This window comes from Molothrus ater, chromosome 3, assembly GCF_012460135.2.
Source record: "Molothrus ater isolate BHLD 08-10-18 breed brown headed cowbird chromosome 3, BPBGC_Mater_1.1, whole genome shotgun sequence".
In the NCBI taxonomy this organism is placed as follows: domain Eukaryota; kingdom Metazoa; phylum Chordata; class Aves; order Passeriformes; family Icteridae; genus Molothrus; species Molothrus ater.
Genome location: NC_050480.2, coordinates 22,228,727 through 22,253,428, shown reverse-complemented (window position 1 = coordinate 22,253,428; position 24,702 = coordinate 22,228,727). Strand labels below are relative to the sequence as shown.

Below are 24,702 nucleotides of genomic sequence, written 5' to 3'. Positions count from 1 at the left end.
TAGTTTGGGCAAAATTGCTTAATAATTTACTGTTAGTTTGCTGACTATGAAGCACTACTCTTCCACATTAAAAAAAAGGCATAGCTATGCAAATTCTTGTCAACAAAATAGATTTAGAAATCCTGTTTGCGTCTACAGACTTAAGTGTTTGGTTTGTTTTTTTTTTTTTTTCTTTTATAGATGCCACCTTCAATGAACAGCAAGATCTTTTTTGTCAGAAGTTGCAGCAGTGCTGTGTGCTCTTTGACTTCATGGACTCTGTTTCAGACCTGAAAAGCAAAGAAATCAAGAGAGCAACACTGAATGAACTGGTTGAATATGTTTCAACAAATCGTGGAGTGATTGTTGAGTCAGCTTATGCTGACATAGTGAAAATGGTAAGTAGAATGCTCTTGTTATAGTTTGTATTTTAATAAAATCAGTTTATGACTCTAATGGCATTTAACTCAGAATTGTGGTTGGTTATTCTGCTTATACAATATAATATAATTTGTTAATGATAACTTGGCCCAGAAAGGCTTGTAAAAACAAACAACTTGCAGGTTTTAATTATTAGCTGAAACATGATGCATTCAGGTTAATTAAAGTGAAAGAACTGGTACACTGGAGCTACTTGCAGCCTGGGTAAGCTTTAAAGTTGTTCTCTTTCAGAAAATGGCAATATTTCAGTGCTGCCTATCTTTATTTCCTAGCGGCAATGGAGAATTAGGCTGAAGTTTTCTGATCGTGATTGCTGCAGGCGCTGGTGACAGCAGAAAGGTTTATCAGTATAAGAAAGCAACTCTACTTTGTAAATACTTTTTATGGCTGTTTGTTACTATTTTGGCCTTGGAGAGCTGTACTAGAGCAGCCCAAGTGGTTTGCTGATGTTATAAACCATAGGATGACTTGTCCCATGCAATTGCCCCTAATGGCTTGTTGAATAATGAACAAAATATTTGTGGTTATCTGCTGACTTTCCCAGGTGTTTATGTACATTCTCAAATGCTACTTAAGTAATGTTTTTGATCTGCCTATACCCCATGTACAGGGAATGCAACTGAAAGACGCTTGAGAATAATCAGAAATTTAAGAATAATCTGAATTTTTTTTTCCTGGAAGTGTGAAATGTAAAAACAATGGCTTTAGTGCCTATGCATTTACATTAATGGTTCTCTAAACTTTGGTGAAGTTTACATAGATAAAATGCTGACTTTAAAAGAGCTCTCAGGAGCATAAGCAGAGCAGTTCAAATATACAGCTTGCAACTTGTGTAGTTCTCTATACAGTACAAATTAGTTTTTTCCTAAGGTTCATTTTGTTTGTTGTTTGGTGGTTTGTTTGTTGTTTGGTTAGGGTTTTTCTGGGCAGCTGATAGGGAAGATCAGATCTTTAATGTAAATAAGTGTGGAAGTTTTGCCATTATACTGAAGGGCTAGGATTATTGGAACCCTTTAATCGTTTTGGCTGTTTCAGCAGATGCTTATTAAGTTTTACAAAAAAATCTAGGACACTGGGGGGTTTTGTATAGTTTCGTTTTTTAAAGGACCTGGTTCTCTGTCCTAAATGCTTTTGCATAAGGAAATAAAGGACAAAGTATGTTCACCTCTTCTCAGGCTTCTTTTTTTTCTTGCTGCTGGTGGCAGCAAGCCTGAATCCTTGCAGTATTTTCTTATTCTGTGTGCCCTCTGTAGCCCCTTGTTAGAAGAAAGAATATACTAACTAGCCCATAGTACTTGTTGAAGGGAGGTTTTCTTTTATATTGGAGTTGTTTTCCTTTCTTGGAGATAAGGTGGTGTCGAGCTGTTCTTTTGAGGTTTTTTTGTTGTGCAAATGATTGGATTCTGTGGATGCTTGTTTTTCCTTCCATAACAAATTTCCATCTCCTTTTCTCCCCTAAAATGACAGAAAGTGAAGAAGCTCAGTGAGAGCTTTAAATGCTCAGTGAGAGCTTTTTGAGAGCTTGAGACAAAAGATCCCTCCAAGCTTGAATAGTATTTCTAATCTCCCTGGCAACTGGCAGCAGAAAAGGCCTTTGCTGTGAATTAGGACGAAGTACCAGCTTCAGAAAAAAATCTGCATGGGTCTGTCTCTCCCTCCACCTAACACCTGCATCAGGCTCCAGGCCTTTCTTGGTAGCAAAACTTGTATGAGATTCAAGAGTTACCGTTTCACTTTTGTTTTCTTGGGTTTTAAGGTTTTAGGCTGTTCAGTGTTCCTACATTAAAAGAAAAAAAATATTGAGTTTTGCGGCAGAGTTTGAAGTGTGGTTTTGGGATGAAAAAGTAGAAATAGCCTTAATGAAATCCAGCTATAATCTGGCTGGTAGTAAAGGACAGGCAGACTAAAAAATTCCCTGAGAAAAGCCAGAGTAGCAGCAGTGGCAGAAGCAGAAACAATTTCTTTCTAAAGGCCTGGGACAACTTCTCTCCAGCTCACAGAGGAAACAGCCTCAGGTTTCAAACAGGTTTCCTTGGAGTCGCCCTGAGCTGTGGGGAGGCAAAGTCAACAATGCCTTACAGACAGCAGGAAGGGAAATAAAATGTTTTTTCTGACCAGTGCATGGGCAGGGTCTGTGCAGGTGAGGAGGTGTCTGGCATTCTTTCCTTCACTGGTCCCTGTTGCCAGGATAGCTGCTGAGCCAAGTGTCACACAGGCTCCTCTGGTTGGCTCTGCTCTGCTGGGATCCTCAGGCAGGGAGCTGGAAATGATACCAGTGTCATTTCAAACCGTTGAGGATGGAACAACATCGTTTTAAAAAGTCTTTGTTTAAACAGATGTGCATGACACGCTGTAGGTTATCTTTTTGGTGCCCTGGGCAGCCTGATTTTCCTTCAGCTGAGGAGGAGTTCTGCTGACAAATGGCTTTGAAGGTGTAGCACAGCAGTCAGTGCACCTCTGTTCTGGGTCATCCAAAACTAGTGTCTTCTCTGTTTGGAAATTCTCAGTTGAAAGCACTCTGAAGCTAAAAGGATATTAGAGTTTGCAATTGTAAATATTTTAAGTTTTACAACTCGGGAAATTAGAAAGTTCTAGCTTGTATCAGTTTTGGGAACGTGACAGAAGTGCCTCTTCAGTAAATGTAACTCCTCATCTCCTTGTGCCTATCAGCCTTGCCTTGTTCCCCAGCAGCATATAGAAATCTCATGTAATGACAGTGTCCTAACAGGCTGTATGGGTTGTGAATTCAGAATTTAAGATAAATCAGGTATCCTCAGTCTGCACACTCAGAAACTGGAATTGAACCTAGTATCTTTCAAATGTTTAGATTAAATGTACAGACAATAAGGGACTTTTTTTCTTTTTTGTTTTAATAAGCATAATTGCTGTATTTCACTACACTAACTGGCACATTTTCTGATGTCATTTTTGGAAAACTTAGGGCTTTAGTTTAGAAAGCTGGTGCTGGATTTATCTGGAAATCTATCCAGCTTTAAAAACCTTTTATGATTTGTGTTTCTGAAATCACAGTTTTGGGATAAGACACCACTTAGGAAAGAAAAAGAATATTTTAAATAGTATGAGAAGATATAGGGAAGAATTTGCAGAAGTATTGCAAGCATGATAAAGTAAATTAACTGTTTGGTTGGGTTTTTTTTTGGAAGACAGGCTAGTATGTAAAAGGGGTGCAAGGTTTATTTTAAGTTTCATATATTCTTAGAGATGAATAATGCTAGTGGAGGTAGTGAATACTCTGAAAATCATACAATTGGTTTTCCAAAGGCTTGGCTGAGAGGCTTGCTAATTATTTGTGCTACAGAAGTGTATTTAGTAGCTTTGTTTTGGACATGAAACTTACCACTCTGAGGTTCTGTGCTCAAGGCTGACCAGCTCAGTTCAGCAAGATGCATCTAGAAAGAAAAAGTAGTGTTTTCAGGAGATGTCACCAGAACACTTGCAAGCAGTGGTAGAGCATTCTCTGTAGGAGACTGATTCATATGCTGGAGGGTTTTATTGAATACCTGGTAGGAGTAAACAAAGCAAATAAGAGAACCAGGATTGTACTGCTGGTTTTTGAGGTTGATTAAAATTAATGTTCTCTGACTCCTATTTCCCCTTCCTCTCCCCCCCCCCCCCCAGCCTTTTGTTCTTGAGCTTTGGAATCCCAAGTCCCTTGTGTTTACAACATTAAAGGACAAATGTTTTTGTGGGGTTGTTTGTTTCTTTGGGTGGTTTTATTTGGTTTGGATTTGTTGTTGTTTTTCCTGTGCATTAAGCTCAGAGCTGAGCCCATCCACACAGAACTTCACTGCCCTTCCAATCCAGGAGAGCTTTGCCACGTCCCAACAGGAGACAGTGACACAGAACAAAGGGCATAGGAGGAAATGAAAAGTCAGTTTATGCAATAGCTGTGTATCTTGTTTCATGAAGCAGCTGATTCTTGTGTGCAGAGCCAGCTGGGTGACTACAGGATCTCTGTAAAGTCCTTGTGCTAGATTCTTCAAACACCTTGGAGACTCCTTGGAATATGTGCAGGAGGATTTTGTGCAAACTGTCAAACGGTTCCTTTTGTGCTTAGTAGCCTTGGGTGATAAGCAGCTACTTGAAACAGATTTGATCAAAAAGTCTAAAAGAGTTTAAAAGGTGATTGGAAAAGTTGGGTTAAACTTGTTCCTGAAAGAATGGTAGAAAATGCAGAAATGAACTGCATTGCATGTTCTCTTTTGTTTGTGTTAGAGATTTCAATCCAGTATGTGCTATCTGTGCAAGAGATGACATTTTTCCTTTGACATCTGAATGGTCTTTTATCCATACTTCAATATTCTTCAAAAATCCTTGAAGAAACCTTTTTAAACTTGTCCTTTTGAAATGGATTTGATGTGACTGTATCATACTAGAAGTAACCTAGAGTAACTTTAGCAAAAAATAGCTACTATATTAAATGGAAAAGCTAGAATGGTTGTGTGTTTCTAACTTTCCAAACCCTTGAAACATCTTGAAATATTCAAAGGTGAAAAATGTAAACAGAAATATTTTGAAATCAAGTCAAGAACCGTAGATATATTTTTGGGATTGTCTGCCTTACATGACATATATGCTCTCTCCTATGTGGAGAGAGCTCTCATTAAATCATAATTGATTAGTTATGTTTTATTTGTGGTCTTATATAAAAACAGCTCTTGGTGTCATGTAGTTCAAAATTGGTTTTGATAGGGAAGCTGATTTTTTTAAAACTTCCATAGTTTCAGGGAAGATTCTGGAATATGACCATGTCTAAAGCTCCAAGCTTGTAAAGCAGCTGAGACACAAGTTACTAATTCTTATTTTCACTGACATCTTACAGACTTCTGGCTGTTTGTATTTTGCAGTTTTGAAAAAAATGAGGTAGTGAATTCTTATGTTACTTTTTTTACATGGTTTTGTTTCATTTGATTTCAGGATAAATGCAGTACCTTAATGAGTGTGATCTGTGAAGGCATAAACAGTGATACAAGTAATTTATTTTTTTTTGCTTGCAGATTAGTTCTAATATTTTCAGAACACTTCCACCTAGTGATAACCCAGATTTTGATCCAGAAGAAGATGAACCAACTCTTGAAGCCTCATGGCCCCACATACAGGTGTGTTATTCCTTTATTTCCAAGCCTTCTTGTAAGGCAAGAAATGTGGATACTTCAGTCATGTTGTGCCTTTGTTAAGAACAAGAAAATTGCTTTTATAATACAATTGAGTTTTTATACTTGAGAGGGAAAAAAAAAGGTACTTTTTTTAGCATGTATAAGTATGGCTGAATGTAACTCTTCTAAGTGACTTAAATACTGTTTTTAAAACAGAGGGGTTGCACTGTTAAATTGTGGTGTATGTATGTCTTAAAACTGTGGGTACTTTAGGTAATTATGTTCTTCACCTAAGAGGTTTGTTTTCTGCAACTGAGCAACTTTAGTGTTGCTTCAATAAAATATAAATTAATATTAACAGTTCTGTTTCTCGTGGCAATAACAAAAAATGGAGTAATAGCCTTTATTTGTCCTTTGAGCAAATAGAAATCCCCTCCTTCTTCTCTCCCTCCATGCCAAAACTTGACAATCTCAGCGTTGTTTGGTAACAGTTGCATGGTTATTCCATTGTTGCACTTCCCTGGGATCTCGTGATTTTTATAGCTCCGCTGTATCAATCACGTGATTGACCTGAAATGCTGCTGAATTTTATTTTATTTTCAGTTAACTCTTAGAAGCTGTAAATGTCCAAGCACATATCTTGGGTAGTTCATTGCTGAATTTATGTTAGTAGTATCTGTTAAAGAAGAGTGAAGTAGCATCTCCTAGTAGTGGTAAATTAAGCTGCTGCACATCTGCATACCATTCGCTCTCTCCTCTCCAGAGCTAAAATACTACTCTGCCCCTTTAATATTACAGTTCTAATGCATCCACAAATGCTCTTATTTTAAAACTCTTATTTAAAAACTAGGTTTCTAATATTGACTCTAAAAGGTATGTATTCAGCATAGTATTTCAGACTTAAACCAAACAAGAATTAAGTTATCACAGAAAATAACTCTGCAGGTTAAAGGCTGTAATAATTTTTTTCTTATATATGTCTGATTCTAATTTGTAGGTGAAATGGCTGTAAATGAGCTGGATCAGAGGCTTGGCTTTGTTGAGTGGGAGGGTGCAAGAGCTAAACAAATGTCTCTTGTAGTCAGCAGCAGCACCAGCTGCCTTCTAAATACCTGTGTCTCAGAGGTATAATTTGTAAATGCTAGCTCAGTTCACTCTAGGCCGTAATTAAACTCTAGTCCTGCTCATAGAAAAGGGCCTGTGGATTTTGCGATCCGTTCACTTGTGCCTTAGGCTTGCCTGAGAGGAATTGAAAGTGGCTTGTAGCCTGTGGTATTATTTGAAATTGTATTTTCAGGTTTCTTCCTTGCTGTCTTCTAAGGGAGGTTTTGTCAGGCTGTCTGGTCCCTGGCTGTGGATTTCCCTCTCCCGTGTCTGTTGTTCATCCTGCCTTGGAATAGATCACTCCTTGCAGCACAGTGGAAACAGTTTGTGTTTCCCACTCTGTCCTTTTACAGTTGATGTGCTACTGGACCATAGAATACGGAGTTGGATAATTTGCTCATTGCCCTTCAGGAGCACAAAGCTGCTGGAAATGTCAGATTTTGTGTGTGGAATAAAATCTGTACACAACCATTCTCCTCTCCAGCAAAATACAGTATTATTTTTGGCATAGTCTAAAGGACTGCTTGAGGAGGGAAGGTGTGGATGTTTTGGTGACTGTGATTTGTGATAGATAATTACAAATTCCAAATTCTATCCTGATCTGGCAGTCAGGTAGCCAGTTTTCTGGGAGAGGAAAAAAAAAATCTGAACCTCTTCTCTGCTTGAATCTGTTGACATAATTGCTTAGTAAGTTACCAGTGTGTGTAGCCACAACAAAAGACTCCAGACCCTCAGTAAAATGAGTGGCACTTGTAAGATGTTGCTTTAAAGCAGTGCTCAAGATGGTTTGTAACAGCCAAAGTAGGTTGAACAGGCTGGCATTTAAAACCATCCATTTAAAGCATTTTGAAGCTCAGGGAATTGCAGAGTTGGTGGAATTGGTAGTTTAAATATTATAGAAATATTATTATATAAATATAATAATATAATTATATAAATATAAATATTCTAGTGGTCCCTGCAAGACTGAATCACTAAAGCATAGGGAGTTGTATTTCATAGCTCTTTGACCCAAACAGACCAGTTTTGAGAACAAAAAATACTACATCCATCATCTTTCCCCTGATCTGGTATTTCCAAAAGTAATGTTTCTTTTAAGAAAGCTGAGCATGCCTGTCTCTTTAGGTAGGATCTGTTGTGGCCAGAATCTGTTCATGTGCCCCTAGTTTGATTGTTGTTGTTATAGTTTTAAGTTTACAAATATTAGCATACAGGAGAAGGGGGAGTTTGACTTATCCAGAAATGGACACTGCAACTTGATTCCTAAAATGCCCTGGATAAAGAGGCTTTAATGTATCTCACCAGGATTTCCAAAGTTATTTGATGCCATACCCAGTTGATGTCCTGAATTTAATCTTGGACAGCTTGTTACAAGATGTTGCAGCATTGTGCTTTTCACTTAGTTCATCTGCTTGATGTCTATTGCAGTCAGTGTACCTACTTATGGAAAGAAGCTGTAATTATCCTTCCTCCCCTGTCCTTTAGGGAAAACAAAATATGCCAGTATGGTGTTCACTCTTAGAAACTGTGTTCTATCCCATGGTAATTCTGGTGGCTTTCTCTGTATCCTTCCAGGTTTTAATCAATTTCCTCAAGCACATGTAGGTCTGTGCATCTCTGTCTATGCTGTCAGTATCTTCCTGGAATATCCTAGGATTTCATGTGTCACTTCCATAGCTTCACTGTGAGGATGGATCTGAATCATCCTATGGTTAACCCTTTCTCAGCTTTAGGGCTTGCAAATGCTTGGCAGAGCTTTTTCTTGGAACTCCGACTGTGACTTTGCAATCTTTGAGTTTCATCCTGTATTTATTCTTCTAGAGCTTCAGGGTCAACTTGTCCTTTCTTGTGGGTAACATTTATTTTCTATTTTATAGAAACTTTTATTTTCTATTTTTCCCCCTGGTGGTAGCTTCTAATATTGTGGCAGTTATCACACATGGCTGTTCTTTACTGTTGTCACTGTTCTGTTGATAGAAATAATTCATATAGGAATTTATTACAGAAATCTTGAATTAAATTAAATTCCAAAATTAATCCCTATGAGGCTGTGCTATATAACCTCCCTCTGGCCATATGTTGCCCATTTCTATACAAATTTATCTGGCTGCTAATTCGAAAAAGATCAGTAGAATGGGCATGTTTTGGGTTGGGAGGGGGTGGGACTAGATGATTCCCAGAGATCTCTCCCAACCCTAACAATCCTGTTATTCTATGTAAACTGCTGATATGAAAAGTTCTTCTTGCAGTCGGTCAGAGGGGGACAAGGGGAATGGTAGCTTGAGTTTCTGAGCCTCTGCTTTGCAGATGCAGCACACCCTCCTTGAGGCTATGCATAAGTAACTGTCAGCTCAAATGTTCTACATAAAAGTACTTACTGTCATGCATTTTTCTGAAGTCAGCTTCCTAATTATAATTATGAATTACTCAGGTGTTGGCTCTCAGTTTAGTTGAGTCCTCAGAGTGGTAATAGTTGAAATTCATGCCTTTGAGTATGAGCACAGCTCTGCATGGGTTTTATTTAGAAGCCCAGTCAGTGATGGCATTATGTACCTAAATTGCATTGTAGTGTTATTACTAATCAGCTGTTTAATTATATGGAGTTATGAAATAGGCATTGAGAACACAAATAGCTCTGAATGTAATCTAAACATAAGGCATCTTTCAGTTTTGTCTTAGTGAAGAGGTGCCTTCTGTGTACTTTATTAATCTGCCATTGTTATGCAAGTGCACTGTCTTGTCTTGGACTTCTGATGAACCCCAAAGTGTGGGACTTGTGCTCTGGCCTCTTCATGCCACTCTGTGCTGGCCCAGGCCTTTGGTAGCTCTGTCTCTTGTTAGGATTTTTATCTCTGGGCATTGTGGGATTGTAGCAAATAGGAACTTGAACTAAGTAGAAATAATATGCTACAAACGAGTTTTCAAGATATAGAAGCCTAATTTTAATCAGAATTCTTTCAGTTTCTGTGAATTCATTCAGCTGTTTTAATACAACTTTTTCAGAGTTTGTGGTCAAAACTTAATTTCAGGAGCGCATAGTAGATGTTTCTTCATCTCTTTAGGAATTATGTAATATTAGAGCACCTAATTTAACTCAGTGCTGCTCAATGTTTGGTAACCTATTACTGCATAATCAGTTTCTTAACATGGCAGGAATGTAACACTTAGAACTTGTTTTCTGTCCACTAGTGGTATTTTCAGTAGATTATTTATTAAGCTTTGACTCTTCTGGGAATTAAAGTGTTCTGGGTACTTACTGTAATTATTTCAGTAAACTCCAGTTGGAACTGTGGTTAAGCAGTGATGTGTTAGGCTTTGATCCCTTTTCTACTTTCTGAGCACGTGAATAGTCCCACAGCCTTTGGTGGTGGTGACAAGGCTGAGATCTATGTTGTGGTGTACTTACTAACTGGAATTTTCATTTCCATGTTTGTAGTTGGTCTATGAGTTTTTCCTGAGGTTTTTGGAGAGCCCGGATTTTCAGCCCAGCATTGCGAAGCGATACATTGACCAGAGATTTGTACAGCAGGTAAGGGGGGACTGGGAAAGTTGAAAGTGGCATTTAAAGATCACCTCTAGAGCTTAAATGATCAGCTTTCCTGCTGACACAGGGTAAATTTCAGTTGTTGCAGCAGTGGTTTGGTGCCAAACACTAAATAAACAGCACATCATACCACAGGGGCTATATGTATTTAGTAAATTCAGGAACACTTAGTTTTTAGATATCAACCTCAGTGCTTTGCAATGCAAGATATTTGGGATTTGTAAGTTCTGTTTTTCATGGTTTGTAACTTAATTCCAGCCAAATCAACAATGTGGTAATTATATTTTTGTAATCCTTCTATGATTGTTTTTAAAATTTTTTTACCACGGGAAAACTTACAGCAAGCTTTTTTCTTGTAAAAAGTTCATGCTCTTATTGTACATGAAATGTGTTTCAACACCTCTTGACTTGTGCCTAGATAGTTTAATTCTCTTTACTACTGTGTATTAACCACAGAAGGAAAATCAAGTAAGAAATTATTTAGGACAGTCATGCTTTACCATGCAAAGCAACTATGAGCAAGAAAATGAAGTGAGATTTCATATTAAATATAACTTCTTAGAAAATTACAGTGTAGAATGCAGTAACAATTTTTGGTTCGAGGCGAATTCAGTGAGGATTTTTTCACTGTGTTGAAATGTGTGTTTGCCAAATTTTGTTTGTCAAAATACTTGTTTGCTCAGTCCCTGAAGAGTGAGTGCTGGCAGGCCATCACAATACAGCAAGGAAAAGTAAAACCACAAGATGGATGCTTGCCCTCCCTACCTTCATTTTATTTCCACTTAATTGGTTCTGCTGTTCTTGTATATGTGTTTTCTTCTCAGTTTTATTCAACTTACACACAAACTTTAAGCCTGAGGCTGCTGGTGAGCTATTTGCTATGGGTGTCCACTTTACAAACTGACCTGTGGTCCTTGAGAGCAGCATTGCAGAGTTTGTTCCTGACATTTCACTTGATCTTTCTCTAGAGTACAAGATAGAGACAATGCCACCAACAGCTAGCTATATATGGGAAAAAACGTGGAGTAGTGACCCTGAGAAATTCCTGCTAAATATAAAATTGAAATGAGCCTGAACCAAGTTCCTGAACAGCTGCTTCCAGTCCCTTGTGCTGCTTGGTACAGACATACCTAAGCTCAGACCTGAGCAGGAGACTCTGCTTGAGCTGCTACTGACTTGCTCAAGGCGGCTAACTTTTCTAAATATGCTGTTGCTTGGCCATGCAGGGTTAAAAAAACCAACAAAAATTATGGTCTGTAACATGATTTGAGTATTTTTAATGTCTTGGAGTGAGCATGGTCTTCTCTGTATCCTTGGAAGACTTTCTACAAGATAAAAGTTTGTGGAAAGTTTTGTTATCTCCTGCAGCATTTAGTCTGTATCAATGGGGAATTGGTTTGTAATTACATATCTTGTGCTTATTCTATAGCCCTCTCCTTAATTGCAAAATTTCTTGTATAGGAATGCTTTTACTTGACCGTCAAGACACAAGTTTTGAGATAAGCAGTAAAGGATTTTAATTACAAAATTGTAAATATAGGATATGGATTTGATTAATTCTGGTTTCTTAAATAACAAGTGTAAACAACTTACCTACAGTTTGATAATCTTGTGTTTGCAATTGCATTTTTATTTTGATAGTATAATAGTTACTGAAATGACTTCAGTGTCTGTTGTACACAGAAAAGGATTGAAGTTGATGACTTTATTAGGAAAAATCAACTTTATTAAAAATGTAATTTTGAAAATCTACTATTGACATCTAAACAAAATGTCCAGTTAAACTGATTCTATTTTTTCCTAATGTAAACATGTAAATTAAAGAGAAAGTTCAAATCAGGTATTAACCAAACAAAACCTTAAGTCTTTCAAAAGTAATACATTTCTATTTAATTTTTAAAGTTGTTGGAGCTCTTTGACAGTGAAGACCCACGAGAACGTGATTTCCTGAAGACAGTTCTTCATAGAATTTATGGAAAATTCCTCGGTTTAAGAGCATTCATCAGGAAACAGATCAACAACATTTTCCTCAGGTATGCTGTGTTTGTGTGTGACTAGATTGAGGAATATTTTATCTTGCCTTCACAGTCTGGGTCTGCAGTGATTTATTCTTGAAATGAAAGACTTGTGTTTGGTCTGTGTCTTGCTTTCAAATATTTGAAGCTTAGTTAAAAGTTATTTCTTTGGAATCTCTGAGCCTCTATGGCAAATTTTGATGGTTGTCTTTTTTGGTAACAGGTTTATATATGAAACAGAGCACTTCAATGGTGTTGCTGAACTCCTTGAGATATTAGGAAGGTAAGTTTGATTTCACACAGAAAAATATAAAACATTATTGTGAATGTTTGCTTCAGCTTTTGTGCTTTGGGAATGGAGAAGGGGGGAAGAGAATTATTACAGTAACAAGTGATGAAGTGCAGTCACTGATAATCTAATACTGTCTGGGTTACCACATGAATATCAAATTAGGACACAGAATAAATAACTCTTTTTTTCAGTGCAAGTTTTAAAGATGACAGGCAAAAAATGTTTCTCAAGGGTCCTTGTTTGTCAGACCTATCTACTCTTGCTTATCTTCTGCCTGATGGATGACTTGTTCTTTGATTCAAAAAATGAATGTTAACTTTTGCCCTTGTGCTGAATGAAATGTTTTAATCTTCAGCAGGCTGGTTTTCCTTCAGTTCTTTTCAGGAAAGCCTTGTAAGTGCTAGGGGTTTTTAGTTACCATTTTTTAGAATGTTATTTCACTAACTTCAATTTAACTTTGAAAGTTTTTCTCTGGTAGTTCTTTTTACTGTCTTTCCAAAACTGTCACGCATTTCACAGGAGAAAATTGTATTATTGATCTAACTGAAAATACAAATATGATGAAGCTATTGTGGAACAAATTTTCATGAAAAATCAAGTGATAGGGATCCCATTATTTTCTCAGATTTTCCTGAAATGTAAGGGGCAAGAGAAACTAACCTTTTCCTGAAGGACTTCTGTCTGATCTATAGCTCATCAACTCTTAAATATAAGAGGACAGAATCAATGAGATAACTTTTAAACTTAGTTTTTGAAGGGAAAGGTTGTTCAACAATCTCAAAACAAGTGCTTAAAGTGCACTATTAAAACTGCATAGTCTTTTTTCTCTGCATGTTGCTAGTGATGGTGGGTGAGATGGATCAGCTTCCTGATACATCTGTCTAAGCTTTGCAATTAGACAACAGGACTTTCTGTAGATGATTTTATTTAATGGATGATAAAAATACTTAAGCTCATCTAATGGGTATTATTCAACTTCTAGTATGGTTCTCTGCTATTCCTTACCAAGAGTCTAAACTCTCATTATACCAGCATTTCAAAGGTTGTGCACATGTTGAGCTATTTTATGGCTTCAAAATAATCAGGTTTAAAAACTGAATCAGAAATGGAGTTTCAGTTGAACTTACAGAAATTCTTGACTTGCTAGGAAAAAAATTATTTTTTTAATAAAAATAAATCCTGCTTATTCATGTTTTCAGTATTATCAATGGTTTTGCACTGCCACTGAAAGCAGAACACAAACAGTTCCTTATGAAAGTTCTGATTCCCATGCATACTGCAAAGGGATTAGCTTTGTTTCATGCACAGGTAAGCTTTTGCCTATTTTTTAAGAGTGGTGGGGTTTTTGTATTTACATTTGAAATGAAATTTACAGCACTATGTGTTATAATATCAATATTCCAGAATATTTACCAATTCAGTCACTTCTAGAAAAAGTCTTCCAGATCTTCTATCTAAATGTGAATCTTGAGGTAATATTTGGCATATATTACAAGTGAAAGAATGTACCAGTGAATCAAAAACATATCAGCTGAAGTTGGAAGCTTTTTTATTTGTAGTTTTGTCACACTTTAATCTTCATTTAATCCCAGGGCCTTGTGCTGTTGTCATTTCCTTTCTGTAACTTAAATGCTGCGTGTAAAGGACCCTTGGGTATGGCCAGGTATTTATTTCAGAAGTGTTTTTTTCTTTCTAAAGCTGCACCAGTGATGGGGTGGGAGGGAGAATGTTGTTTCCATTTATAAATAGCAGAAGTGCACAGTAGCTCTCTGGATCAGGCAGGAATTACGTAGATCCATGACACGCTGTCAGAATGCTGCAGTTCTTCAGCTGACTTTGATTCTTATACTTGCCACAGACATTCAGCATTTCATTTGAGGAATAATCTGTATCCTCTCCAGACATATGGCACTTCAAGTATTGAATATGGTTGATGTAAACTTGGAAGTAATTCTGTTGTGGCTAATTAAAACTTGATTTTTAACTTAGCTCACTAATACAGACTGAAGATACAAGAAAACGGTTTTCTAATTGAAGTCATTGTGACTATATAGCCTACAAACAGGATCAAGTGAAGAGCTCACTCAATTCCTAATTCTCATATGAAGTTTTAAATTAAGCAAATCACTTGTCTTTGTGATTTCCTGCCTTGCTGCTCCATGAAATGAGTCAGTGAAATGAAAGGGCCCGGTCACCTCCCAGAGGTGTTCTCACTGACAGATCAGTGCAGCAAACTCCTCTTTTTTCTGGGGTACATTTAATCCAGCTCATGGCTACTGAAAGGGCCCTATTAATTCAGCTGTACCTGAAAGTCACATTTTTCCTGCTGACCAGGCCACTCTTCTGTCCCTTCATAAAACACTGGTGCCAGGTGCACACACAGCACTGTGTGTTTCATTTTATCCCAAAGAGCTAAGCTGGTGCTAAATCTGCTTTGCAATCCCAAGTGGCCTGGTTGCTTTGTTGCTGAGTAAAGTAGAGCCTTCCCTTAAAAGTTAAAGCCTTGAAGATGAACTAAGCTTGAGTCTTTGTGTCTTTGAGCAGTAAAGCATTACTGTACTGAATATACACATAAAAATGGGATTTGGGAGATTAATGTGTGACATTTATTATTTTTTGAGTCTATACAAATGCATCAGTAGCCTAAGGGCAAAAGAAAGAAATTAGACCTGTTGCAATTACAGCATTGTAATTATCTGCTTTGGCGTAATAAAAAAAAAAAGAAAGGTGCTGCTTAAATTCAAGCATCCTGAGTATTGAAATGTAATGCCTATCACATAATTTTGTGTTTGCTTTATATTGTGAAATAATGGGACTTTTTAAAATCAGTCTTAATGGAATCTAAGAAAGATTGTAACTAGTTCAGTAATAGCATTATTGTATGTTTTCTGCATGGGATGGTTGTTTACTTGCTCAACTGTGTGCTCAGTAATTAAACTGTAAGTAGTTATGTAACATTAAATATCCTTGGCCTGAGCAGGCCCCACACGAAAGCAGGAGAGGCTGGGAGAGCAGTGCTGGTGCCTTGATCACATTATGCCTCCCCATTCCTTCCACCTTTCCCCAGGCACTTGTTGGCCCTTGCTGCAAAGGACAGGACACTCAGCTGGGCAACAGCTGCCTCATCTCTTTTGGCCTTGGAATATGTTCAAATTCTTTCACTTGTAATCTTACCCCTGGATGCTGTGTGCTCTAGATGTCACCTGAGCAATGTGCAATGTGTGCTCAGTCAAACCTCTGTCACAACTTGGTTTTCACTGGATGTGTGGCCTTTTTTACCCCAAAATAGATGTTTGAAAGTGATAGCTTTGTATTGTTAATACAGGAGTTGATGTTAAGAAAAATCTGTTTGGATATGGGATCTGAGTTAGGGAAATATCTGCCAAGCTTAAAAATAATTTTCTAGGTTGAAAAGAAAAGATGATTTTTGGTATGCAGGAAGTTTTTTTTAAGATAGAGCAGGCCTGTATATCTTGCTGCTTTAATTGCTGTTTTGTTTAGTTTGGACTAATATGAACTGGCTGTGTAGGGGTGTCTTGGGTTGGGTTCCCCCCATGATCTGAAGTGCTTCCATTAGAAGTGGTGCTATTCAGTAGTGCTGCAATGTCCAAACAGTGTCTGCTTAAACTAAATAACCATATGACTTACATTCCAGCTTGCCTATTGTGTTGTACAGTTCCTGGAAAAAGACACAACTTTAACAGAGCCTGTAAGTGTTTTTCAGTCGAATATCTTTCTATTTTTAATTTCAATTAAATATTGCAGTGTAACCTTTTGAATTGTGCAGCAGTGCTGTGTTATCCTGATTAAAGATGGAGATGTAGGAATTTTTTTGGGGGTGGAAATGAAATCTAGAATAGCTAAGAAAATTCTGAGTTTGAAAGATAGAGCCATGGTAGAGCACAGATTTAACTATAAGTTTGAACTTCTGGTATCAACCAAACTACCCCAAATTAGAAAGCATGTCATGACTGTATTCTCTCCTCATAAAAACTAAAATTTCAGTGGTTTTGGTACAGATTGCTTGTGCTTAGCCAGTGCATGGAAGTTGAAATATTTTAGGGAATAAACAATCCCGAAATAAAAGATGGAAAGAATAACAGCACTTCATTTAGACAGAAAGAACTCTGAAATTCCAAATGTGGTGTTTCTGTCTGTCCTCTTCAGTTCCTGGGGTGCCTCTTGGCAGCCAAAACTCAGGTGCTTGAGGCATCTGTGCCTTTTGCCAGAGTGAGTCTCCTGTGACACATATTGACAGCTCAGCTAGAAAGGGTTTGTGCTCAGGCTTTGGCAGGGCCCATGGAGAGCAGAGGCTCAGGGCAGTGCAGCAGCTCCTGAGGACACAGAGTGATGTCAGGCCAGCTATAAAAGAAACTGCTTTTAGTTGGACAATCAGGAATATCTCCATCAGGGCTATGTTGGTATTTAAATACTTATACCCCTTTTGTGACAGTAAAATGAAGAGCTTATGCAAGACCTAAATTTTCTTCTGTGAAAAAAAAAAAGGATAAACAGCTTTGGGAAAACAACATTGATCTTGACTGAGTGCCCTTTCAGGAAGCTTGTTTTCTGCACAGCCATTTCAGCTGACCAGTTATTCGTGTCTATGGATTTGCCTTGTGTGCTTGAAGCATCTTTCCCCCCCTGTGCTGCAGTGTTCCCAGGCACACTGGTCAGTTAGTTTATTCTGTGGGATAGGGAGAGGAGAAGGGAATTGTGTAACCTGTATTCCTTAAGCCAAGTGAGGAAGCAACCCAGGCATTTTGACAGTTAAAGCTGACATGTGAGCAGAAAATGTGGAGTGTTACATAAAAACCTGCAAGATTGAGTGAAGTGACAACGTGACAAGGTCAGAACTTCCTGACACAAATTTACACAAGTGTGGGGCAGGATCCAAGCCCAAACTGCTGTGAAGAAGGCAGGGCTTTGGAGCAGTGCCACAGGGCAGTTCTGAGCCTCATCTGGACTGTGGTCTATATAATTGTGGCTGCTTCTCGATCAGTTAAAGGTGAATTCAGGCTGGAGAAGACACAAGAACTCACTGCAGAGTCACTGCCTTGGTTGTAACTCTGGTGTGTAGTAAAAGTTGTTTTATAAAGGAATTAAAGTCAGTAAGATAAGAAGTGGAGCTTTAAGAAACTTTCTGAAATGCTTGAAAAGTAAATGTTAAAATTTGGGTCAACTGATGAGATAGCATTGGAAATTTTTCTTGGCTTTAGGTCAAGTAATATTTTAAGAACTCCATCAGAAGGCTGTCTTCACACATACCTTACTGTTATTTTTCTGGCAGGGATTGTCACTCAGGGTCAATTTGGAGGACATTCAATCCAAGCTCTTGTAGCTCTGGTAGTCTGCCTCAGGTCAGTCCTGATGTTTGCAGAGCTGACAAGAGGGGTTTGTTACCTAACCCTGCTGAGTGCAATGGCCTTTACATGGAGGAAATCAGGCTAAATGTGCAGTCCTTGTACATGAGTTCAGTTTTCCAGCGGGTGCCTACAGTTGTACCCACTTCATGGGAATCCTGTGGCTCAGGGAAGAATATTGATCTTGTGGAGTGAAAGCAGCAATCCATGAACATATACCTGTGCAGGTATCAGCTTTTTAATATAAAGGCACAGTCAAGCTGGAAACTGATGCTCCAAGGAGGAGCAAGGAATAGGTGTCTTGTTGAGGTGTGCACTGTTACACTCAGAACATGTTATTTCTTTATCAAGTTGGGAATATGGGTCTCTTCTTAAGCAAAATATATTTTAAAATTCTTGCAGTAATTTGTGCTGGGAAGTGCACTTTAGTCTTACTAACTTTTTTTCTCTGGAAAGCCACTTTTGATAGTCCATGTTGTTTTTAATAAAGCAGCCAGCTGGAAAGCTGAAGGAAAAAAACATCAACATGACAAAAGCAAATATGGAAGGTATTTAAATAATTGAGAAAGTTTTCCCTTTGGATATGATCAGTTAGGTGCTGTTGTATCATACAAAGTAGAAGTCCTTTCTTCAGAATGAAAGTTTATAAGGCTCTGAGAATGTTTCTGCTTCTGGAATATAGTTGCAGGTTTTTTTTACTTTTTTTTAAAGCCAGAATTCATTTTGTAATTTAGATGCCATGTGAGATGTTTATTTCTAGGAAAAATGCCTCCAGCCTTTCTTTGCTGTATTCCCTCCATTCCTCTTGGGGGCTGTACTTTCCTATTAATTTTCCCAAAGGTTTTGTTTTTCCAGTCTTTTGTAAGGTAGTTTCAAATGTAGATACTAGAATACATTTTCTCTGTAAGTTCACATCTTTCTTACTTGAGTTTCCAGTCTAACATGTCAAATTGTGGCAGAGAAAAGGAAGAGTTGGAGGCCATGGCTCCTCTCTAGAGCCCTGTCAGCATTTATTGTTTCCTCTCAAGCTTCAAACCTTTGATGCCAAGGCAGGTGCTCTCCAAAGTATGGATGAGTAGAAGACAAAAAAAAATATTCTGTGAGATTTAGCTACAGGGAGTTTAACTTCACTTTGTGATGCTTTGATGTGATCAGCATCCTGTCAATTCATGTGAGTACTGGGTTGGGGGCAGAGTGTGAATGGATAATCACAGGCACACAAAGCAATAGGGGTCTGAGCTATTCTGATAACCTAAACAAGACAAACATTTAAATGATGTTTATTCAGTTTTCATTGAACCTCTGAATAAAGAAAAGCAAACCAGTACTTTTTTTTTCTTATCTAGTATGTAGTAGAAACTTGTCCTGCTTTAACATGTTTGTATTTTTCATACAGGTAATCAGAGGATTGCTCAAATTTTGGCCAAAAACATGCAGTCAGAAAGAGGTTGGTTTTGTGTCTCATTTCTGGTGTCTGCTGTGATGTGAAATCTCGTGGGGCAGATTCACAAACCTCTCTGCCATGCTCTTCAAGAGATCTTGCAGAAAACTTGCAGTTCTTGAAGCTTCTTGAGGCACTCACCCTTGTCATGTGATGCAGTCTGGTTTCCTCTATGTAGTTAAAATGAGCTGAAAAACCAGGAGTTTGATTTGTCCCACCAGAATCCATCCCCAACAACTCTTTAAAAGTGGGTCCCTTAACACTGTTGTCTCTTTTTCTGCAATTGGTGACAAATTCTTCTGTGCCAGCTACACAGAGTTCTGCTGGTTGCAATTTTATATGGGAATTAACTGCTTATCACTTTAAAAGCTACTTTGGTGATCTCTGATAATCTCTGCAACCATTCTTGAAATAAGATGCCCTAATTTTTTTTATTTTGTAACTGTAAAATCCCATTTTCTGCAGAAGCAGTTTGGTGAATTATTCAGTATTTACACAAAAGAAGTCCAAGAGGAGAGCTGTAACCTGTTAGATGAGAGTCATGATTGATTTCTTTTAGGCTGCAAAAAAACCCTGTGAATGTCCAAATGCCTTGTAATGAAAAACAGTGTTCTTTGCAGGATTTATAATTAATGGATAAGCTGTATTTTGTGTGCGTCTGTTTACAGTGGTGATATGAAACATTCTTATCCTTTTTTTTCTTTCTAAACTAACAGGTAATGTTTCTAGGTGAAATTGAAGAAATCTTAGATGTTATAGAACCAACACAATTCAAAAAAATAGAAGAGCCTTTATTTAAGCAAATATCCAAGAGTGTGTCAAGTTCACATTTTCAGGTAAATAAAATAAGTATAAAAAATCCCAAGCAAACCTTGTGGTAACTTATTTTATGGTTGTTATGAACCCTTAATTTTGTGTTTCAGGTTGCAGAAAGAGCTTTGTACTTCTGGAATAATGAATATATTCTTAGCCTGATTGAGGAGAACATTGATAAAATTCTACCAATTATGTTTGGCAGTTTGTACAAGATCTCCAAAGAACACTGGAATCCGTATGTAACACTTCACTTTATCTGTAGCACCGTAAATAAATTGTCCCCTCTTTCAGGTTTGGATTGGGAGCTTGTAAATGTGACTTCATTTTTACTTAAATCAGATGAAATCCATGACATTCTGGGTGTTAAATCAAGTGTCACTTTCAGCTGTGTTGTTCTTTCACTGTTCTGCACTGTTATGATGGAAACCTGAAATTTATTGAAAAAGTGTGGGAATACATGGATGATGATCTCTATATTGTAACCACATCTGATCCTTTGTGTTAGTTCAAAATGCAAATTAATGCTACTTAGGCCAAAACCATTTCCAAGGGTTGCTTCTGTTTATGCTTTGCTGTCTGTTAATACTTCAGATGAATACAGCTGTCTGTGTCTTCCCAAGTGTTTATTGCTGATCAGTGAGATGAGAAGAGGAAAAGATCCTATCAGAGAATAGCAACCCTTGTAAAGGGTGGTAGGACTGAGGAATGAGTGACTACTTCACTTTATATTTAGTGCCACAAGTTAAATATTGGTATTCCTGTGTTTGAAAGAAGCAGTAATGGTATTGAAATACTGCAAAGCAAAGCTTGCTGGTGCCAGCACCCTGAATTAAGTTGCAAGTTAGTGTGCAGAATATAAAGCTTGTACAGGCAAAAGCCAGGGTGAGCAGGAGCCTCCCACAGCCCTGCAGTAAAACACAAGTCCTGTTTTAAGCCCTTGGAGGCTTTGCAGTTATTCTGGGTTTATCTAGATGCTGTGTCTAGCTGCAAACACAGCAGCTGAGACTGAATATAAACTTGGGGGAATAGTCCTTGGACCATCAATGTATTTGGGACCTCAACAAATTTGGAGGATGTCCCTCTTTCCCTATCTGCAGGCAGAAGTTGCCCTTTATGAAGGAAGTAGAAGACACAGGATAATTGCCTCCTTGAGGACAAGGAAGTTTGGGGAAGAAAGTCTAATCCTTTGATTCTAATCTCTTTTGGAGGGCAGCAAAAGATGCTTTTATCCATCTGGTTGTCTGATATGGACTCAAGTTCTTGCTCAAAATCCAACTTTTCCTCTCAGAAAACCAAAACATCAAATAAGCTTTTGGCCTCAAACCATATGAAAGCCAGCGTACAAAAAAAAAAAAAACCAAATTAAAAAAGTAAGTGTATAAACAGGCAAAGGATGCTGTACATTTTGAATGGAATGAGCACAAGGCTCTCATGAACAGCTGGGAGATTTCCTAGTGCCATGATGGACAGAGTGCACTGAAAAGGCAAACCTGGTTCTTTGGTTATTTCCTTAGGGGTTTTTTTGACTCCTTTGCAAGGTCACAGGGCTGCAGCTTTGCAGTCAGTGGAGAACTGCTAGTGAGGGAGAAAACAGAGAAGACAACTTACCTGCTTTTTGCTTAGTGATTAAGCTTAATGACAGGCATTTAAATGTTTAATTTTAATGGTTTTTTATTTCTTTGTATAAAGATGAGTAGGTTTAAAGGAGGTAATGTTTAAGATGGTTTATTGAAATGTGAATACTTTCACAGAAAGAAGGGTAGTCAGGAATACAGGCAGCCATGTAACACACAGCCAGTTGCTGAGCTGGTGAGTTTCTCAAGGAAACTGAGGTGCCCAAATCCATTATCTGATGTTCTTGATTCTAGCTCTCTAGCAAGACTCCTGCTGCCCAGAAACACTGCTAGGAGAGCTTTGTGTGCTAAACCACACTAAGCCTGTGGTTTGTCTGCTGCTTTCTTGAAGCTACAAGCCAGAAGTTTTATTTTTCTAGACTCTCATATTTCATTGCTCAAGTATTACAGAGTTGTTGTTAAAACTTGGTTTATTAAAGGTTCACATAATTGAATGGCTTTAAAGTACAGCCGCAGCATGAGTAATTATATCCTGTGCAATTACAGAAGTCAGGAATTTAAGATTAAATAGCCATTTCAAAAAATGTTTAACTAAAGTATAATTTCCTCTGTAAATTAATAAAATGGAGAGGATTTTGTTTCAGGAACTCCCGGACCGTACAGTAGTATCTTGAATAAGAAGCTTGGAATCCAAAAGAGAAATCAAATGCCTGTTTTCTGAAGTTAATTTTGTCACTTAGTAGATCTCATGGCTGTGCTCCTGTTTCAGAACCATTGTGGCACTGGTGTACAACGTGCTGAAAACCCTGATGGAAATGAATGGCAAGCTCTTTGATGAACTCACGAGCTCGTACAAAGCAGAAAGGCAAAGGTACTGAGCCTTTTCCCAGGCTCCCACTGCTGAATGTGTCCAAGCTGTAATTGTGGCTGTTGCTTTGCTCCTGTGGGGCTCTGATGGAGCTGTTTGCTGCTGGCTGTCCCGTGAGTGAGGCAGTGCCCGGGGGCAGGGGATGGGAGGGCCCCAGCTCCCCTCCTGCCTGGGCAGGGGCAGGGGATGTGCTCCCTCCTGGCTGGGGAAATGCTCTCAGCTGCTGCTGGCTGTGCTGCCTCAGGTGTCTGAAGGGAATGGAGCTGGAGAATTCTTCACAGCTCAGCAGAACCAGTGCTTACCCTACTGACCTACTAAAGCAGCACTGTTGGGGTCAGGGGGACAGGGCACAGAGGACCCTTGGCCAGCTGAGACCACTGCCCAGCCTCCTTGTGGTAGCTCTGTTCCTCCCCCACAAAGATTCTCAGTCCCTTAATTTGTGTGCATGTGATAAAAAACCTCCTTAAAGCAGCAGCCAGCTGTGCAAAGCCACCCTACAGCAATTGTCTGCATTTGCTGGAGCAAAGGTACTTTTTCACCACTCACCATTACTTATTTGTTATTCTCTCTTTTTAATTGAGGAAACTGTAATTGCTTCTAAAAATAGCTTTGGAGAAAAACTTCAAAGTGGAATTAGTAGATGCAAGTCACAGTTAAGTCACTGTGTCTCCAGATTGTGCTTAAAACACAGATCTGAAATTGATCTTTCACTCTTTTCTTCAGAGAGAAAAAGAAAGAATTGGAACGTGAAGAGTTGTGGAGAAGGTTGGAGGAGTTAAAGCTTAAGAAGGCGATGGCAGAAAAGCAGAACAGCACTCACAACGTGCTCAATGCACACAACACAAGTGCCAAATAAAAGAAATGACCACCTCCACTCGGCAGACATTCTTTTTTTGTACCCTTTTGAAATATATAAGGATTTGCAAAAGAAACCTCATCAGTATAATAGAAACAGCCAATTTTTTTCTCTGGCAAATGTAAAGATTTGAATTTAAATACAGCAGTTAAGTGATGTCATTACCACAACATATTGTAAATTTGTCTAATTATTGATATACTGTCACTTCCAATGTTTCATAGAACTGAGTTTTCATCCTTAATGAGTGAAATAATTACGGGAGTGGTGAGAATTATGACTTGAATTTTGATTGTGTTGCACATAGGTGGTTATAGTTTGCTACATACACATTTTTCCTTGTTTTATATGTGCTTTTCACATTGCTGCATACTTTGGTTAAGATGATAGAAAAGGCTTCTAGTTATGCTGTATTTTCTCAAATAAAACCAAGGTACGTTACCAGTAACTTGAGATACTCAGTACATGCCCCCGACAGCTTTGAAAGGAACTCTGATACAGAGCTGTCCTTGAATTCTGATTGGATTCAGATTTAGATTTCTACAATGCTCACATCAGAAAGGAGGCAGGGTAGGGAGAGAATCTGCTGCAACAGGTTGGGGTGGCCAGGGCCTCTCCCCCATTCCTGCTGCCTCTCGGGTCCTGGGCTAGTTAGGGATTTCCTCCTGCTACAGCTGAGGATGGAGCTTCCTCTGGGGAGCCCATCAATGATGCTCCTCATCAGCCCAAGGACCCTCCAGACTGCTGCAGTCTCCAAGAGAGACCCATCTTGGGTGTTTCTGCAGTAGTATTAGCATTTCATGGACTGAAGAATGAGACCAAAATTGGCATTACTATATATATTTTTTTTTAAGTAAGGAGGGAAGAATGTCAAGAAATTACTCCTTGTTTTCTTTAAAGAAAATGCAGTGTGGTTTAAAGGTGGAAAGTTGACAATAGAAGTCTTGTCTGTTTACTTGATCAAGTATTTTTTCACATCTTTTATCAGAGTACCATTCCAATCTCTTAAATTGCAGTTGTGTGGAAAAATTTTGTAATGAAAGATCTTTGGGGAATTGAGCAGCATTCAATAAAGTCTTTATGTTTGTATTTAGTGCTGTACCTCACATCTTTGTGTTTCTGAAGACCAGGAGAATTAGAATGGCTGTTCCAAACACTTCTTAACTGTCCAGTGTGGCTTTTCACTGGGTGGCAGAAGTGAGGAGGTCCCTGCTCCACTCTTGGAGCCAACTGTACTGCACTTGTTGCTTCATTTTTGTGTCTAAGTAGTTGTTTCACAGAGGACATGGGAC

General features: G+C 38.3%; 1 protein-coding gene across 1 annotated transcript in view; it reads left to right on the top strand.

Moving 5' to 3' along the window:
- PPP2R5A (protein phosphatase 2 regulatory subunit B'alpha) overlaps positions 1–24,499 on the top strand; it is a 42,141-nt gene extending 17,642 nt beyond the window's left edge. Inside the window, exons 2-13 of the mRNA XM_036379910.2 lie at positions 181–377; positions 5,439–5,540; positions 10,078–10,170; positions 12,088–12,218; positions 12,424–12,483; positions 13,692–13,800; positions 16,148–16,201; positions 19,252–19,302; positions 20,013–20,132; positions 20,220–20,347; positions 22,456–22,557; positions 23,278–24,499. Of these exons, the coding sequence (XP_036235803.1) occupies positions 181–377; positions 5,439–5,540; positions 10,078–10,170; positions 12,088–12,218; positions 12,424–12,483; positions 13,692–13,800; positions 16,148–16,201; positions 19,252–19,302; positions 20,013–20,132; positions 20,220–20,347; positions 22,456–22,557; positions 23,278–23,410 (1,280 nt within the window). The 3' untranslated portion in view covers positions 23,411–24,499. The remainder of the gene's footprint in view (positions 1–180; positions 378–5,438; positions 5,541–10,077; positions 10,171–12,087; positions 12,219–12,423; positions 12,484–13,691; positions 13,801–16,147; positions 16,202–19,251; positions 19,303–20,012; positions 20,133–20,219; positions 20,348–22,455; positions 22,558–23,277) is intronic.
- The last annotated feature ends 203 nt before the right edge of the window (positions 24,500–24,702 follow it).